Source organism: Neopsephotus bourkii, unplaced genomic scaffold (assembly GCF_033783945.1).
Source record: "Neopsephotus bourkii isolate Nb327-2 ecotype Australia unplaced genomic scaffold, CSIRO-AGI_Nbou_v1 NB_659, whole genome shotgun sequence".
NCBI lineage: Eukaryota > Metazoa > Chordata > Aves > Psittaciformes > Psittacidae > Neopsephotus > Neopsephotus bourkii.
In genome coordinates this window covers 3,744,692-3,764,339 of record NW_026901158.1, presented here as the reverse complement: position 1 = coordinate 3,764,339, position 19,648 = coordinate 3,744,692, and the positions used below count along the sequence as shown (strand labels likewise).

The 19,648-nt window shown below is 47.5% G+C and overlaps 1 protein-coding gene across 12 annotated transcripts in view; it reads right to left on the bottom strand.

Annotated features, from left to right (window-relative positions):
• Positions 1-466: 466 nt before the first annotated feature.
• MVB12B (multivesicular body subunit 12B) overlaps positions 467-19,648 on the bottom strand; it is a 57,482-nt gene continuing 38,300 nt past the window's right edge. For 11 of the 12 annotated variants that reach the window (XM_061352642.1, XM_061352637.1, XM_061352640.1 and 8 more), the window contains 3 exons: positions 5,624-5,679; positions 4,604-4,663; positions 467-688 (listed from right to left, as the gene is read on the bottom strand). In XM_061352642.1, coding sequence (XP_061208626.1) covers positions 602-688; positions 4,604-4,663; positions 5,624-5,679 — 203 coding nt within the window. In that variant the 3' untranslated portion in view covers positions 467-601. Of the gene's footprint in view, positions 689-4,603; positions 4,664-5,623; positions 5,680-9,524; positions 9,934-19,648 lie in introns of those variants that run through there. The other variant, XM_061352645.1, reaches the window with a different exon arrangement.

Sequence of the window (19,648 nt, the reverse complement as noted above, 5' to 3'; positions counted from 1 at the left end):
CGACCCCAGCTCTGCCAGCTATAACAGAGCCAAGTGATCACATCCTGGGAGTGATCCCAGCCATGGTGGAGCTCCTGTGTGCCCAGACCTTCCTGGAGGCAGACGGGGCATCTGCTGTGGCTCAGTGCTGCCTGCTGCAAGGCATTGAGAGCCCATCAGCTCCACGTCAGCTTGGGCAGGATGCTCATGGGCTCATGGATTAACCAGCCATATCGTTTGTTCTTCCTTACTTTTAGGGCTCGCTGCTGAGCATTTCTTGATGGTCCAGGAACACACAGCTCGCTGTTTGCAGCAGTTTGTTAGAGCTCTGGTTTTTAACACTGTCCTGCAGCAACGGGTATGAAGAGGGGATGACTGAGGGGATGCCTCAGGCTCCCAGTCACGTACTCACGTGGAGAGGAGCCCGCAGCAGCGAGGGAGGGTGAGGGCAGCTGCCAAAGGGTTGCGCAGTCCCGAGGCGTGGAGCAGTGTGTGCAGGAGGAGGTGGTGCAGCGCAGGGAGGGCGGCGATGCCCGGGCGAGCGGAGGTCTGGGATGGCCCCGGTGCCACATCCTGCTCAGTAGTACGCACGCACACCCCGCTCCAGCGCCGGCCGCCCCGCTCAGGACTGCGGGACCGGCGGGCACCTCGTGGGGCTGGGGGGCAGCCGGGCCGCCGCGCTCTGCTCCGTCCGGAAGCTGTAGTCGTACTGTGGGCAAAGCAAGAGAGGGAACCGTGGGGCGCAGCCGGGGGCAGCGTGCGCGGCCACGCTCCCCAGCCCATGCCAGGACAACACAACAAGGCAAGAACAGGGCCTGGCAGCACCCAGAGCTGTGATCTCCCCAGGTAGGGCCGTGCCAGGTGAACATGGCAGCATTACCTGACTCCACGGTGGTAATGGATCCATTCCCTCCCCTAAAACCCAGCATTAACACAACATCCTAAACATCAGCATTAATACAAACATGACCACATGCACCCTGCACAAAAAGCAGCTAGTCAGAAAGGCTCCCCTTTGCCGCCCTTGCTCACACAAGCTGGTACCACAATTAACATTGTTGGTTTGACAAGGTGGGTGAAAATTCCTATATACATGTCCCTGCAGTGGATGGACGCAGCCGTGCAGGTCTGGCTGCTGCAGCACACACCGTAGCAGTGCCATCTCGTGGCACGCGTTGGGCCGTACCCCGACAGCCCCTGGTCACCCTGGATGCTGCTGTGGTCCCCCAGGAGAGGATGATGCTGCAGTGGCTGTCCCATGTTGGCTGTTGGGAGTGATGCCCTGGGGCAGCTTGGGCACCCAGGCCTGTACACACACTGCTCTGCCTATGGACAGTCCTCCCCTGTGTCTCCATGTCCTGTTTGGGGCTTCTGGGATGTCAACCAAGATGTTCCCTTGAACCAGGCCCATTTGTCACAGCTCCTCACCAGCCAGCCTAGGGCATGGGACATGCTGCCAGTGGTACAGCCCCAAAAACTCAGTGACTTTTCCAGTGCCTGACCCTGGCCCTGTGCATGGGGTGAAGCCACAGTGATGGCCGGGCTGGCTGTGCCGGGGATGTGATGCTAACAGCCCCAGGCACTGTGCGAGGGCGCCATGCTGAACTGGACCAGCACCTCCACTGGCTCCCAGCAGATGCGGCATTGGCCTTCCCAGTTCCAATGCTGAGTCCATCCTGGGTCTCCGAGCGAGGCCACCGGCGCTCCCTCCTCCATCACCACCGGGATGCCCGGAACACGGAGCCCCAAGTCACCAAAGCGGCCGCTCCGGGGGGCACCAGCGGGGCCTGCAGGGAAGCGCGGGGCCGGCAGAGGGCGCGCGGGGACCGCGGCGGGACCCGGAGGCACCGGGACCCGGAGCGACAGCACCGGAGGCCCCAGGACCCGGAGCGGCGGCCGGGGGTGCGCATCCCGGTGCGTCCCTGGCCCCGAGTCATCTCCTCCCGGCCGCCGTCCAACTGGCAAACGCGTCTTCATTAAGTGCACCTCAATGTCAGGATGTCGCAGCGAGCAGCGGCAGCCCCGAGCTAAATACGCAATAAGCCTCATTTTTCAACACGCAAACACATAAAGATGTCAGCTCAAACTGTTTACTAATTAACACTTAAAAAGACACAAATTAGATATGCGTGGCTAAGAGCAATTATAATCAAGACGAATTTCTCTAGTCATTTGGGAACTGAAAAAAATGCCTAATTGCTGGAACCAATGTTTTAAAAACTGAAATCATGCCAGTTAGCAAATATGTTCATTTAAAGAACATTTCATGTGACTGCACTCTGGAGAACTGACTACAAACATGAGAACAAGGAAAAATATTTCTGTATAAAATTAAAATTTTAAGCTCCCTTAGATTTACAACTTCTTCATTAAATATATTTGCAAAGAGCAGCCCATGAAAACTTGTAGCGATTAAGTGGTTAAATGAACTGCCTCCCTTGTCAGTTTAAAAGGAGTGATTAATATTAGATGCTCACTCTACTCGCTAGCCTCTCTCCACACTTTTGCTCAATGCCAGGCTATGATGAAGATGGGGCCCACACCACGAGCACAGGAAGCCCATGGCAGCCCGATGGCTGCCAACAGTACCCACAGCCACATGGCACAGCAGCATCTGCTGCCAACAGAGCCATGAACATTCCTAGTGCCTTCACTGCTGCCTGCACTGCTCTGCACCATACAGAGGCTGCCTTGCCTGCTGGGTGACATTCCCCATGCCAGGACAAGCAGAAGAGCCACCAGCAGCACTGCCAGAGCTCTGCTCTGCTCCATCCTGCATCCACCAAAACAGCCGTAAGCAAACGATGCCTGCAGCTTAAACCTGACATCACCCACTGGGCTTCACCACCTTGCACACCACCACTTCACACACTCCTCAGGGCACAGCAGCGCAATCCCGGCGCACAAGATCCTGACTTCAGGAACAGCCTGCAGGTACAGTACAGGATTTGAGCCTGTTTTCATCAGTTTTCCTGAAAGGCTGGGGTCCTCTCATTCAGCTCGCCTCGCAGCTTGGAGGATGGGTGCATACATCAGCAAATGTGGCGACAGAGAACAATAACTCTTGGAATTCTTTGGGAATACTTTTTTTTGCAAGGCATCTAGCTCCAGGGAAAATGTTCTTGCTGCTTTGGAAATCCAGAAGATTTGCTGTAATGGTGCTATTGCTTGCAAGGGAAATAAAGGCACGCGGAAATCCACAATATTTATATGCGCAGCTATCTCTGTGCAGACAAGATGCTTCATCAAGGAATATGGGCTGCATAATTATACTTTTCATTACTCTGAAACACAGGCAGCCTTAACAGAACAAGGGTGTGGGGTGAGCAGGCAGGTATCGACCTCTCCTCCCAAGGCCACCCAAACAACTCTGGTGCTGGTGTCCCTGCAGGTCTGCATGGGGCAGGGGACAGGGCTGCACAGCCCACACCTTTAGGCAGCATAACAAGCTACCGAAACCACAGTTGCACCAAGCAACACACAGAGGGCTGTGCAAGGAAATCCAGTTCCACTTTGCTTCCCCTTAGGCAAAAGGGACCCACTGCCCTGCAGCCAGCTTTTGCCAGGTGTTGGGAAGGCATTCAGCATGCACAGGGGCTGCCAGCCCTGAGCACCTCTAGCTCCCAGCATGCAGGGCCCTCGCCACAGATGCAGGCAGCCCCGAACAGAAGCATGGCACATGTGCAACATGGCAGGACCACAGTGCCTGAGGCACCGGGTGCTTTGGGCAGTGGTGGGCCTCGGGCAGTGCCTTCAGAGCATCGTCACTGCTCCCTTGGCCTGCCAGGTGCTTGGGAAGGCCCTGGCAACCAACCACCTTCTGGTACTCAGACACAACTTCCAGGCAGAAAAGGATGGATTTAGGAAACTGGACTCACAACTGTAATCACAAAGTGAAGAAGCCATGAGGAGTCTGGAAGTTTTGCTTTGCCATCTTCTTACTTCGCTTAACCCAGCTGCTCAGCACAAGAGATGATGTTTGTGACTGATGATGCCTGAAGAAGCACGTGCTGCTGAGGCACGTTTCCTCCTGGTCTGAAACTTCAGCTGAGAAGCAGCCCTTGCAGAACAGGAGGCTCCTCAGCAGAGTGCCTTCCAAGTCATACATATGCCAAAATGCTCCCCATGGGAACACGAGACCACCCTTGACTTGATGGCTGTCTCCTCCCCAAGCTCCTGGAAGACTTGGGCTCACTGAAAGCCCAGCCTGGTTTTCTTGGTAACACGTTACCAGCAGCATCAAACTGAAAAGTGATGACTCAGTTTACCTGACATTGCTTAGTCAAGCTCCTCTGCTTCCCTGAGATGCAAGAAGCAACCTAACACAAGCAGCTTGTAGCATGCTTTGTTAATAAATGAGAAAGAAAGGTTAAATAAGATAGACATCTGGAATTAAACAGAGGGCAGCAGACTTTGCCATTAGATTCAACACCTGAAGTGTCTTCACCTGGATCGTGGAGGACATCCCTAACTCTGAGCTTACTGTTTGACTCTGCATTGACTTTATCCACCAGCAGTGACTTAGGAAAGACAAGAGGGAATTTTTCCATGAGGGAAGGGATCTTACAACAAAGTCAGCACAGCTCTCACAATGCTTCTGCTTAGTGCCTGACTCACTACTTACCTCCTTTTCGATTTCTGCAAGGGTTTTGATTGTGATGCCCAAGAGATCAACTGGCTGCATCTGGCAAGAGCAAAAGAAACAGAAATGTTAAATTTAGGTTTTTTTTTTTTGTTTTAAGTCAGCAAATACTCTATCACCAGAGATTCAGAGGCACCATCTGTAAACACATGCATAATCCTGTTTCTCAGTCCCCTACAAGTGTGGGTTAGGGATAGCAGCTCTAATGCCTTTCTCCCTAAGCAGGAACAGCTGACACTCATATTGGTGTCACTTTGCACAGGTTTTTGGAGATCTTTACCCATCTCCCTGCTGCAGGACGCCTGTTACCAGCACTCTGTAACACCCTATGGATTTCATATGGCCTCAGCATGTAGGTGTGAGCAGTGCTGACTGTGGGAAGCCCCGACCAAACTGGCCATATGGTGGCAATGGTGTCTAAAGGATCCGAGGGGAGGATTACCACGACCTAATCTCTCTGCATTTGTCCTCGCAGCAGGGACTCCAGCTTTCTGGGAACAACGGCCCATAAACCACCCTTTCAGAAAGCAATGGTTGTGAAAACCATGTCCGGCTGCACATGCAGGTTGTGTCAGCAGGAAGAAGAAAGCACAAAGTGGCAGCACAGATGTGAAAACTCAGATACAGCTGATGGCTCAGTGTTTGCCTTAGCAGCTTCTTGTAAACTGATTTTTAAAGAGATACTGTTTTAGAATTGGGTAGATTAGGGAACTTGCAATGGGATGCTAAGCCTTTGGAACTAGATCTTTAAGGTCCCTTCCAACGCAAACCATTCTGTGATTATACGGTTCTATGAAACCCCTGGGACAAAAGCAGTTTTAGGAGGGATCTGGCAATAGGGGAACTATTGTTAAGTGCAGCACTGGGTCATTTCAAGCATTTATGTACTGGGCCCCACAAAGGAAAAGCTCACAGAAGCAGGTGATTTGTGTTGATGTTTTGTGACTGCTCTCCATGAAAAGATGCATTTTAGACACTGAAAGAACAACAAAGGCAACTCACCCCTTCAGGAGCACAGGCAAACTTGTCCGAAATCATGAAAGGCACTCCATCCATTGCTGAAAGAGACAAAACAAGCAGACAGTCACACTTCCAGCTGACTTCTGACATGCAGCTTCACACGTTCCCAGTGACAGATCAAGTATTCATGGCATTGACACGAGTGATAGCTCGCAGAAGCTATTGCCAGCCTTTTCCTCGCTCGAACCTGCCAGTGGTTTCTCTCTGTTTGAGACACAGCTGGGTTAGTCCCTACCAAATCAGGAATCCAGTGAACCCTCCCTGCTCTACCCATATACAATTTCATGGTCTCAATTTTGAGTCTTCCAGTTTGGTTCAGCTGCCAAAGCAGACAGTATATGAAACGGAAAACAAACACAACCGTTTTAAGAGGACTGAGATTCATTTACCACTACCACACAGAACCACCTGAACGAACTCAGTGGTGTCTGAGCAAGAAGACAAGGATCATGCCCAGTTTGGGTGCCTTGTACCCCCCCAAGTAGTTAAGTACTACAAACACCAAGGGCCAAGCACTGTCTTGGCCTGGCTGCTGCCAGCACAAACTCGACAGGGAGCAGCAGAGCTCACACACTTGCAAATCACAGCAGGAGAATGGAAACCAGCGGAGTGTGAGGCCAGACACAGGGACATGACAGCTGACGGCAAAGCCTCGTGTCCCTGGGCCAAGCTCTCCCTGCAGCACAAGCTTAGCAGTACTATCCTCTTGGTGCAATGGCTCCGTGTCTGTGTCCTGCTACCACCACCTCAGAAACTTCACAGAAAGCCTCCCACAAGACGTGTCAGAACAAGGGAGACACTTACTTTCCAAACATGGAACTCAGCAATTTCCACACCAGATGGAAAAGGGCACATCTCTAAGACAGAGTGCAGCCCCAAATACACCCGCTTTATTTCAGGTACATCTTTAACATTTTAAGTCCTTAAATTGCAGCTCTGAAAGAAATAAAAACTTCAAACTAGAGCAAATTTAAGCCCTGAAATGCCCTCAAGTAATCTTCAAATGGGGTTTTCTTTCACAAAGCATCTGCACCCACAAACTCAGTGTTCCTCTGCCTGCTCTTTGCAACTTCCATTAGCACCAGTGAGTTACCATGTTAGTGATTTAACAAGGGTTATTTAAGAATACATAGCATCTTACATTTGCTTTTTATATTTTTCACTTTAAAAAAGCTCCGAACTCTCCACTGGAGTCATTTCATTATCAAAGGTGCTCTGTGGCAGTCACAGTGCTGTGAGAACCAAAAGGAAACAGATGAAAAGCAGCATCACCAAATCCAGGAAGTTTTGAACCTGGAAGCCCATCTGCATTTGTTATCCCGACAGAAACCTGCTTTGATCAGTCACACGCTGGCTTTGGTAAGGTAATTTAAAGACTAAGCCACGATGAGCATGCCCGTCCACCCGTCCTTCGGTCCTCGCGCACTCCAGCCCTCCCAGAGCTCAGAACTGCACAGCAAAGCAGCAGCTGAAAGCAGGGTGTGCCAAAGGCTCAGCAGCGCAATTAGCACTCTCCTAAACAAACGAGCTTCAACAGAGCTGTAATTAAGCAGGCCTGTAATTAAGTATATGCCCTTTATCATAACGATCATGCTTAAAAATGGCATGATGCATGGAAGTGTGTTATTAATGCTGCGCTCCCAAAGCGCAGGAACGTGCACAGGAGCCGCGTGTCAGGCCCGTCACCAGCCTGCTGGTAAAATACATTAGAGGCAGAAATCAGAAAACAACACCCTCATTCAACAGCCCTTTTCACAGCCAGGCACTGGGAGTCACGAGGATTTAAATACCCACCAAATCAGGAAACTGTACAGAAATAAAGCACCAGGCTGCACAGTGGCTGCCTCCAGCACTGGCAGCCTTTGCCCCTTCACCCTGCGTCTTGGTTGGGCTCCAGCCTTCCAGGCTGAAACATGGCCCTGGGCAAAGCAAATGCTTCCAAGGAAGCACACTCTTGTGTCCTCCACCTCACCCTTGGAAGTGCTGCACACTGTCCTGGAGTAAAGGTCAAAGAAAGAGAGACTGAAAGCTACTGCTGCTTTTGTCACGTTCACGAGGACATCAAGGGTGAGGCACCCAACTTCCTTCTAGAAATGTAAATCTCAGTCCCAAGATGAGTAACAAATGCAGTGACAATTTGCTCCAGCACAACAATGAACCATCTCATCTTAACGGTAGCTTCTACATCCCATGGATAAGACTGTGTTGTGCTGTGCTTCACGAGGGTACCACACACTACGCTGTTCTGAACAAAATGCCAGCTGCAGCAATGCATTTCTGCAGTGATTTCACAGGGGCACCCCTGCACACTACACAGTGATGGGGCTGAGCGCTCTCCCAAGGCCACACTGCAGCACTGGTCCTTCCCTGCACTCTGGGTCCATCACAGTTGGTTCAGCAGCACATCTCCCTGCACAGAACCCACCTTCCCATGCTTCCCATGTGGAGCACGGCCATGCCACGTAAGCCATGACAGGGCTGCACATGTGCAAGCTCAAACTCACCACTTGTGCAGGTTGAGCCCTTAAAAGCACTCCTCCACCGCACACCAGCCCACTGAGACTCACAGAAAAGGGATGGAGGTAACTGCAGGGAGCAGCCTCCAGGGCCACGCATCTCCAGCAACAAGCAGGAAAGAGCTCCCATTGCTGTGCTGCAGTCTGCTGGGGTGTCCAGCACCAGGGTCTGGGTGCCATCACTCCTGCTGTGCACCATGAGACAGTGCACAACTGCCGTTTACAGCAGCCAGTTAACTTCATAATAAAATTAAATGCAAACCAGAACCGTAGGAGGCTTTTAATTCCATGTCCCTTGTTCTGATGTTGTGCTGTAAATAAACAGCAGCAGCAGCCTCTGATTCCTCCCCCCACCGTTGCTTCTGAAGCACTCCTGGCAGTCTCTGATGAGCAGAGTGCTGTGCTGAGATTCTGCCCGGTGTTACTATTTCCACCGGCAGCATCAAGACTCACCAGCCAGTCTCTGGCCTGGAGCTGCAGTTCTGGTGTTAGTCTGGCCAAGAGCTATTTAACTCTTAGTTGTGTTACCTTTGAGACCAACAGATAGTAACACAAACAGATAAAAGAATCTGGTGCTGGTTAAGGACCAAATACAGCTCTTTCCAAAGGCAACGTGTACTGATTCAGGACAAAAAAGGTGGCAAGGCCTTGTTTTTACAACACTACCACTGGCAACATCACTCACACCACCACATGAGCAAACTCACACATCAGCCCATGTATAACATCTTCAAAAGGTGGTGACTTCAAAACATTTTTAAAGTCCTGTGAAACATTTGCACCTTGCATGTTTCACATAAAGCCTCCTCGCACAAGTAGGCAAAGCTGATCCTGCTTGTACCACTCTGAGCACACCAGCAGGACCAGGAGGAAGACAAGCTCACTCCTAAACCAAGCCCTGGAGGATGGGGTCCCCATGAAGACAGTAGCCAGGAGGAGGCTGGACCCCTCCAAGAGAAGGGTACATGAAAGGAAGGAAGAGCCACCCCTTTCATTAGTGCAGGACCACTGAAAAGCACAATCAACTTTTAACTGGTGCCTACTTCTTCATTATAATTTACTAAGACTTACTCTCAGCCTTTAAAGGGCAGGCCACAAAACTGTGCTCTAAAAATACAACTTGTTAGCTGGCTCAGAAATTCTCTTTTTAATCTGAAAAAGTACTGTCACCCTCCTTTAAGCACACGATAGATGCTGCCTTCTGTGCTGTAGACTCCAACTAAATCTCAGTTGTCAAATTAGTAATTCATCTTTCTTGAATAACTATATTTTTAGCAAAGCTACCAGATTTAAATAATCAGACCTGCCAATGCTACCCTAATTTAAACACGCTGACGAACTTTCACAGGCAGCATCAGCTAACATAATGAGTTTCTGGATGACAAAGAACTTCAGACCGTAGTTCTCTACACTACCCAGCGTAATAAGCACTTGTTCTTTTCTACAATGCGGACATAAAAGAGGAATCTAAATAATAATTGCTGTAATTATCTTGAAAAATATGTGGTGATTAATGGTGATTATGAAAATCTGTATAATTGTTCATTGAAATCTCCAGTGATCAGATGCTTTCTTGAAGCAGCCGTTAATGAAGAATGCAGGAACACAAAAAGCATCAAAACTCCAGCCAAGCTCCTGCCCGTTTGAAGCGGGTGAGGATGCGACAGCGCACACGCCGCCTCGGCTTCCGCCCCTCCCATGAACTCTCTGCGAGAGGTTCCAAGATGTCCATGATGTGACGCACATGTCACTGCGGTTCAAAGCACGAAGTTCAACCTGTTATTTATGCAAATAATTAATTACTCTTGTATCCAACTAGCAGTTTGTCATGACACATTAATGACTTGATAGACTTCTATGAACTAGTGAACACAGGACAGCAGAGCGCTTTTATCGTCATTTAATTTAAAAACGATCCTGTGTGAAATTATCTAGTCGTGAGTGATGGAAGCATAAAGAACAGACTCAGCAAAGCTTCTTTTGGATCATTGCTTTATTAATGGTAACGTCAGGGAAATGAAAAATGCTAACATTGTCATATTTAGCTCCTGGGTATAGATGAATAGCTGCCTCAGTGCTTGGCGGGTTCAGTTTGCATACTGCAGTGAGCGCTAATTCTTCACACCACTATTGTGGGGATACACAGCCATGGAAGAGTTTATATACCTGAACTCCCCAGGAAATAACAGCTGTTTCTGCATCTAAATTCTCACCATCAGCTTTTATAGCTTTGGATTCCTTTACTGCTATTTTTGCATGGCCTTTTACACTTGAATTTTCAACTGCTGATATTAAAAATATTTAAATTGATAAATCCCCTGCAAAAACACTTTCCTTCGTGACTTTGAAAGCTGAGCACTGCTAATCCAAACCAACAGAAAAAACCAACAGTGAATGTACTATTGCCACCTTGAAAATTCAAATGATCTTAGATTTTAGAAAGAGCTTTCTGCAATACTGCACAAGCCCTGATTTTCCCCAGACCTGAAACACTAGTAGAGTGTTTATGTTTTACCAAGATGAGTATCTCATAAACCAGCTTACAGCAACACCATAAACCCAGCACAGCTCACCTGCTACCAGAAAACTTAATTTTTAGCTCAATAACACCAGAAGCACTTGGAAGCGGGTATGGACATGGCAGAGGGCAGGCAGCAGTGCTTGGAGCAGGCCCAGGGAAGCTGTGGTCAGACCAGAGGGTGATGTGAGCCTCTGTCCTGTGTGGACATCAAGGGCACCCACCAGCATATAGCACAGCCTTGGGGCCCCTCTGAGCAGCATTTCCACGTATGCACGGAGGGCTCTTTCCATTAGCAGCAAGTTCCCTGTGCAGGGTGAGGCTGTGACTTGGACACAGTCACCCCTCAGCTGATGGAGACGGCTCTTCCCTGGGGAACACCCACTCTGCAGTCACAACTGTTAACCAGGGGTGATGGCACTAGGCTGATGCTTTCCAAGGAATAGAACAGGGACTTCCTAAGCCCTTGCAGGGCATGAAGGCTGCCAGGTCCAATGCCTGCCTGCTCAGTGAGGCTGCTCCTGCCAGCAGCATGGCCCTTCCTGCCCAACCAGCACACCAGGCCCCGCACAGCTACCTGGCCAGGGCAGGTTAGTCAGGCAGGGACCAGGACATCCATCACCCCCTTGACACCCGGCCCAGCCCCTGCCTGACTGCCACAGCCACCCTAACGCCCTACAGCATACGCAAGGCTCTGACTCCCATTCACACCAATCTGCTTCCCACCAAGTACCCTGGCAACGTCTCTGCACACTTGAGCCTTTGCACCCAGGCATGGAGGATGGCGCAGGACACCTGCACGAACCCAGGCGCATTGTGTGATCTCAGTACAAGGGGAAAAAGTAATTCAAAAGTATGGAAAAAAATGTTTTACAACAGTCTGCAACACATCAAGAGAAGGATGCAAGCTTTACAAAATAAACCACACTCTTCATAATGTACAGCTAAGCCTCCTACTTCACTGTTTCTGTGCATAGTAATTTAAATAGCAGGCTGAATAGTAAACATGTGTGTGTGCTCTCTGTGCTACCGTGCACCGCATCCCAGATGGAACACCACCACTCTGCATTTCCAAATCACTGATGATACCAAAACCTCAGGGGGGAAACAAAAGCAAACCCTCCCACGAGCTCCTGCCAAGCTGGCTGCAATGGGGAACACGCTGCAACTGCCCTGGGCTGCAGACACCGCACCCAAAATGCACACACTTCATTTAATAAAGTACCCAAATATTAGACAGTGACCCCATTTCCTCTGGCTCCTCTCCAGTCCCTTTTCAGCCTACCCAGAGCAGCCCTGCAGTAGGGGAGCCCTTGGATGAGGGGCAGGGGAAGGCATAGAATAAGGGGAAGTATGTCTCCAGGACATGCTGCAGTTTGTGCTGCTGCTTGGGCTCACCATCTGTGCTGCTCCCACAGAGGCCACCGACGCTGGCTGTGCAGAGGGGACCAGCAGGCTGCCAGCCCTGTGCAGCCCCTCGCTACTCCAACACACTGATGAGGGGAGACCAGAGCAGCCAGGATGGTCCAATGCTCCACCAAAACAACCTGCACTGTGGGCTGTGCCTGCACACCCAGCCCAGAGGTGCTTCCACGTGTAGGGCTTAGCCTGCCACCACTTCTCTTCCCCAGCTCCACTACACCAAGGCTCAAGGGGATAGCCCTGCAGCACTGCAATGGCTCTGGGGGTAGTTGCTGGTCCTGCAGCTCCCAGTGGGAGCTCTTATCAAGGAGTCCTTGTGAGAAGCAAGGAAGCAGTGCCATAGCCCAGATGAAAACACCATGGCCCATGCCTGGTATCCAGGAAGTACAACAGCAGCAGCACCAAACCACACGATGCTCAGCGAGGTGAGCGGGAGAGCAGGGGCCTCCCGGGCTGTGGAAGGAAACCTCCATGATGGGAAAGGTTTACAGCTTTCCTGTTCGTCCTGAAAGCTCTTTGATTAAGAAAACAGACCTGGACTACATTTTCATTTTTGCTAATTTGATTGTCAGCCTTGATTCTGTCCGTTTCCTGCATAGCTCACGACACAGCACAATTAGTTCTTTACTGCTAGATCAAGCCACGAAAACACTTGAGAGAATACTCCTGGTTTTGATTATTTTCTTTTTTAAATAAAGTGAAGGTTAAGTACTGCATGGTGACAGCTAAGTAGTACCTCAGCGCTGCGGCTGTATCAGCACCAGAGAACATGGAGAGACTTCAAACAAAGCTCTTCAAATTGCAAGTGTTTAGGAGCTCTTGATTTTATTATTTTTTAATAAAATGTGCCCTTTGAAGTCTCCGCACCACACTAAACTTCAAAGATCACACCTAAGCATGTGCTACTTCCAAGCAACAACCCTTAATTAATTAGACCAGAGCAGATAGAGAACAGGGCCCTCGCGCGGGGCTGTGCAGAGCTGGGACAGGTCCTGCTCGAGGACAGGGAGGTGAGGTGGAGGCACTCACCCCTCCAGCTTGCACTGAAGAGAAACACAGACGCTTTTCAATTACTTTCAGCTCCGGCTGTAATGACAGACAGACTCCTTGGAAGTCATTAAACATGTACCGCCTGTCTGCCGCAGAGAGGCAGGGAGGCGCAGGCAGGGCTCGGGCTGGAGCAGGCAGTTGCAGAAAGCATCTCAGGAAGCACCCACAATAGCTGCAGTGTTCCCCGGCCGGGGGCTGTAAATTTCTCCCTCTTGATGAGAGAAGCATCCTGTTGGGTAACGGCCGCTTCCTTCCAGCACTGGTATTTTCTGCATCTCAGTCATTTCAGTACTGCAGGTTAGGAGCAGGGGACGTTAAAGAAACACGCTGCATTTTGTCACAATGGCTTTTTCTTTGCTAACAAAACTACAGAGGTGTGATTTCGTACTGCAGGGACAGGGAGGTTGTCACTGCAAGGGTATGGGGCTCCCCAACTGGAAAACCTCCCTGGGCAGGGGCCAAGTCACCGGGCAGTGGCAGTGGTCACACTTGCAATGATGGCTGTGATCCTGGCCATTAGCAACAGCACCGCGCAGTGTCCAGCTGTGCACTGAGCAACCAACATCTGTCCCATGGGGCTCCCTGGGGAGATAAGCATGCACAGCACCCTCTCTTAACATGGTTTTGTTTTAAGGTACTTTAGGGTTTCTTTTAAACATACAGACAGCTTTTTGCTTCTAATAAAAGAGGACAGAAGACGGATCAGCTGACCTGAAAGCATCCTGCTCTCCATACTCCAGTGAACGGGAAGCAGAAACACACCACAAGCACGCCTGCAAAGGACATGAGATCCCGTCTCCTGCTCACTGATGAACAGAACATGTGCTTGTAGATGCAAGCACATCTAGCCAGAAGATGCAACTCTCATCTAGCCAGAAAAGCCTTGACAAGGACCCAAGGACCCAAAGGTTGTCACTGCAGAGGAGGATGGCAAGAGTGATGGCTGTGCTGCATGAGATTCCACCCATCTGCAGGAGGTTGATCCTAACACCAAGGTCTAGGGAGCCAAAAGGACAAGGAAAGGTTTCCTCATTCTCCCAACAGCCAGACCATGGAGCCATGGCCCTGCAAAGCCAAATGCTCTGAGAGGAGGAGGAGATCTGCCGTGCCACTGCACAGCAGCACAGGACCCAGATCTCCTAATGCAATTTAATTTTTGAGTGCTCAGAGTCATTAGCAGAGCCACATATTTCTATCAGGTAAATTTCATTTGCATATGCAAATTATATCTAAATACATGGCACCATTAATATGATCACTAATTACATAATAATAGTCACCAATCTCCACACAGATCAAACTTACAGTTTTGTAGCTATTAAGGAAATTGTGCTTTGTAATTAAGATAATCCTCATTTCCAGATGCTAATTAACTATATAATAATTAGCTTCTTTTGCTAATGCAAATTAAGTATTTTCATCCTTACTGGTAAAAGAGTTGCTTATCACTTAAAAAAAAAGAGAGAGAACCTAGAAATAATCCCTCCTCCCCCTTAGAGGTGAAAAGGTAACTCCATTTTTATCAGTCTCATTTGCAAATGCAAATTAGCCCCGATTAATCAAGTCACAGATAAATGCATTCGCTTTGTAGTGTGGACACCTGCCTGGCACATCCCTCCTGCACTTGGAGGACCAGGACCAAAATCAAGATGCGGACCAGAACCAAGCATGGCCAGGTGCTGCTTTTCTATCATCAGTGCACGGCTCAAGCCTCCTGGCAGGCAAGGTCTGGAGCAGTGTCAAGCCCCTCTCCAGCATCCTCCAGCACAGTGGAGCACCCAAAAGCAGCCACATGTTGGTTCCCTGAGGTGCTGGGAGCAGTGGTGGGTGCTAGTGCAGGTTAGAGGTGGGTACTGAGCCGAACACCAGCACCAGCCTGGCTGCCTTGGCACGGCTTGGCAGCGGCTGCAGCACATCCATCAGCTGCGAAACCAATCCGCCTGCTCTGCACCACCATTTGTCATTAATTATGCTAATCAGCAAACCATTACTCTCTGATGACACCACAGCACTTATTAGCCAGTTATGGCTTTTCAAAAGCACAGCTTATTGTGTATGTAAGTGCTGCGCATACATTAGCCTACAGGGAAGAAATGTCCAATTATGAAAAGAAGAAATTTGCCATTATCTCCTTCTAACAAACCAATTTACTAATTATAAAAGTCTCTGAACTCAGAAGGATTTTTTAAGAAGAGCTGAGTGATGAAACCAGAGAATTTTGTTTGCAATAACTTTCCGAGTTGGAACTAAAGTGACAATAGGGGAATGAACAGTTTTTATTATCATAATTATAATTCTTGCATCTTTAGATGATAAAAAAGCAGAATTTATTTGAAAGTGTGGCTTCGTTTGACTCTTTCCTTAAAGTATGCTTATTTCAGTAGATACACAACCAAATCTGTGTAACATTGCAGATATTTACTCAGGTCTGTCCTATTCTCAACCTGCAGTTCTTTACTACGCACGCAGTTATATGAGCAACAAGAACCCCTGCTACACCCTTGAATGCCCATGAGACGATGGAGCAACGAGCAGGTCCAAATGACATCACTGAGGCTGAGGTATTACATGTTCTGGGAACATCGCACAGCAGAGCTGGGACACAGCCCAGTGCTGATGGAGCTAAATGGGTTGGAGAAGGCGTCTGAAGACGCGGTTGAGGAACGGCCTTGTTGGAGCATTCAATTCATTTACAATTCCTAAGTTGTTTTGCTCACTGCGAGAGGAATACCACTAGTTTTAGAAGCTTAATATGTGTTAAGAGCTCATTAATATCATCAGAGTAAATGGGCCTATTAAAACATCTTTAAGCAATATCTGAACATAAATCTCCCTAAACTATATTTAATGACTGTACTTAAGATACATTATATGCAAGTCTTAATGAGACATTAGATAGCATTTTGAAGATTAAAATTAGAGAATCCATATAAAGTCTGTCCACTTAATGTAGCCTTAAGCTACACTGATGAAAAGCATTACTACCAAATTATTACTTCATTAAAACAAACATTTTCTAATCATTTCTGATTTATGCCATTAGTTGTCTCCATATATATTATTCGTATATATATAAGAGTATACACAAAACAATTTTCTAGTTCCACAGGAGATGGGAGAAATTTCAAGCTTTCTAATGACTGAGTTAATTACTTGTCTTTTTTCTATTGAGTTAAAAATAAGCACTCTTTATAAAAGTCCATTTACTGTATCCCCACATTTCTAATTGAATCGGAGATTATAAATTCCATTAACCAAAAGGTCATTCTTTAAACATTTGCTGGTTTGCCTTTCAAAGAAGCCCATGACATGGCACAGCACAGAACATGACGGCAAAGTCAGGGCCTAACATTACTCCTGGACAAACCCATGGCAAGACCAAGGGCAGCATTGGGAACCCCTGCCCATGGCATACCCCCAGGATGGGGACCTGCCACCGGGACCCACCACGGCACAACCAGGACAGCAAGGCAGCAGGATGCCTCCTCCAACCACTGAGTCACCGCCAAAATGAATCGCAATAAACTCATTAGCAAGAGGGCTTTATGTGTGGTTTATTTGGTATAAACAGCTTTTCATTAGATAAATGAAGCCCAACAACCTTTATAAATGTTTTCAATTATGAAATTACGCCATTGAGATATCTGGGTGACGATAATCAGGGAAAACACCAGTGACACCTCTTGATCAGAGCTGGAGTGTGCTGCCTGGATGACTGCTCCTCCCAGTAAGACACAGCCTAGCCCACATCAGTCATTAAAAAAAATCCTTCCTTATTAGATGAAATCTGTAGCAACAAGACTATTTTCATTTGTTCTGCCCAAGTCTTCTATCCAAAAGAGAGAACATCTCATTGTAACAATTTTGCATTTTTAACTGTGCAAATTAAGCATTCTTCATAAATAACAGCCTGGTTTTCTGCACTAGAACTCCTTTTTATTAGCAGCACAGTAACGAACAATGAGCAATGTGTTCTATTATTCTTTGTCAAATCACAGAATGCTACATTAGAATAACTCGGCTGGTCAATGTAATATAGTAGATTAAATTCAACTTCTGTGCAAAAACCACTGTAAAACAGCATGATAAGAAGGCTATAAAAAATTTAATTTTACTCCAAACTCCATCAGAAAAAAAAAAATGGTGTGAAAAGTAATTTTGCATAATCAGTACACGCCATCTGGAACAATTAACCGATTTCTATAGAACTATGAGGATCAGTCATATCTGCTTATTAAAGATCAGAAATTATACAAGTAATAAATCCTTGAAAAAACTAAGCGTACTCCCGCCTGTCAATGCTATTTTAACTTCAAATACTGAAGAACGCCTGATAAGGCTGAAAAGAAGAGATTAATATATGCAAATTACATCCAGCATTTAAAATCCCCAACAACTGTCTCCGGTTTTCTGTCCCTTATTGCTGCCTTTATGTTTTATTCATACACCAACTCACCTGTCACTTCATAAGCTATAATATTATGGGGGTATTATTAAACAGCATAAAGCCGTGCTTTAATTGGAAAGCTTCATTGCATTTTCCAATTATTTGGAGTAAATTAAAAGCAGATGCACATAGTTTAATAAGGAGTCTAATATCAGTTCCGGGAAATCAAAATTCATTGTCATTACTATGCCGTGATAGTTTTGCAAACTGTACTCAATTTCAGAGGTTTTGAAAAGAAAATCTGTCTCTGCAATCTGTTAATTGTCATTCGGTTAATAACTGTTTAAATATCCAAACCACAGAGCAGCTTCCCATTTAAAAAAAAGAATTAAACTATGGCACTTAGAAAAGCAAAACAAATACAGCACAGCCCGCCTCGGAGGTTGTGCTCCGCAAGCAGCAGTGCGAGTGCCACCAGCTCATCATCATCCAGCAGCCCTGCTCCAACAACTGCTGCCGGGCATGTGGAGTGAGAGCAGAGCTGCACCCTGCCCCGACCTGGCTCCACATCATCGGCAGGGTACCCTCCAGCATCGCCCTCCCTTCTCCATACATCCTTGCTCCAGCATCAGGCGGCTTTCCGAATCGCCCAGCTCAGAGCTGCTGGTGTCAACGCCTTCGCCACCGCCCATGCCATGGGTACACCTGCTCATACATAATTCAATGCTTTGGGGTAGCAGGATAATCTTCTCAACAGAGATCAACAAGCAGCCTCCTCAGAAGGTGATGTGTGATCTGAGAAAAAGCCTGCATGTGTGGTACATTACAGCAGGGCTGTCCGTGCCGGCCCGCGGCTTTGTACCAGTACGCAAAGAGTGAGATGATGAAGATAAAGAATGCCACTTCGGAAAACGCCAGGTTAATCAGAAAATCACATGTCTGAGAAATTACACAGGGGGAAGAACTCATGGCTTCATCTTTCACCATTGGACCGAGCACAGCACTGATAACGTGGGGCAGCACACTGCAGTGAGCACGCAAAGAACCTGTATACCACGGATGAGCTAGTTTAACAAGAAATACACCTTTCTGAATCTCATTAAATATAGTATTAAGTAACACTTGAATTTCCCTTTCTGAAATACGCAGCTGCAGCATTTTACTTGAGACTTCAGTCTCTCTGAACTGCTGGATATTAATAGAGCCTTTTATATTTCAAAGATTATCCGGGTCTCTTAGTCCAAAGACTGGAAATTGCAATAGGTAAAGAACAGGCTGACTTTAATCTCAGCCTCAGTAAAGAGGTTTCAATGCCGAATAAAGCTGGTGTCACAACTTGTCTGGTTTTGGACCATCCTGATTAAAATTCAGTGTCACAAAACATAAATTTAGTTCCGCTTCTATTCTTAAGCAAAGAACATACACGTGGGAATCGGGATCGACAGTAAAATGGAGCACAGGGCCTCCCCCTCTAGAGAGCAGGGTGTACTGAAACACTTTAACATACACTTGAATACAAGAGGGTATCACAAAACCACCAGAAACTATGCTGGAAGATGAAGATAAAAGCAATTCTTGTGCACTGATCCACAAAATAGCATCTTCCTTTTTTTCAGAATTACCTGTTTTAATAAAGCAGGCACACTGTGCCAAGTGAACCATTTAATTACCTGCAAAAATGATGAAGCAAAACAACAGTTTGAAAAAATAAATGACTAACCCCTGATTAAAACGTCTGTCCTCATTACACCCAGATAAAACATACAGTATTTTTTAAAAGAAAACATACATTGGAGAGAAGTAAGTGGCAGCTGTGGCACAGATAACCTGACATTTTGCCACAAGAAAGAAGCTGGCATGAAGACAATGAAATGTAATGATATCTTTAATTTTTCTTTCATTTCTTAATTGAGAAAGTCCTCTGAAAGAAACTTTTGCCATTTAAAAGAAAAAAAAAATTAAAACTATGATTAAAAAGAAATGGACTAAAATAAAAGGGGGGGGGGGGGAATATATGCAACAAGGCATTCCCAAATCAATTGCTGAGCAATGGGATACAAAAGCTGCCAGCACCCACCCAAGCCAGCCCAACTACTGCAGGGCTCAAGCCAGGC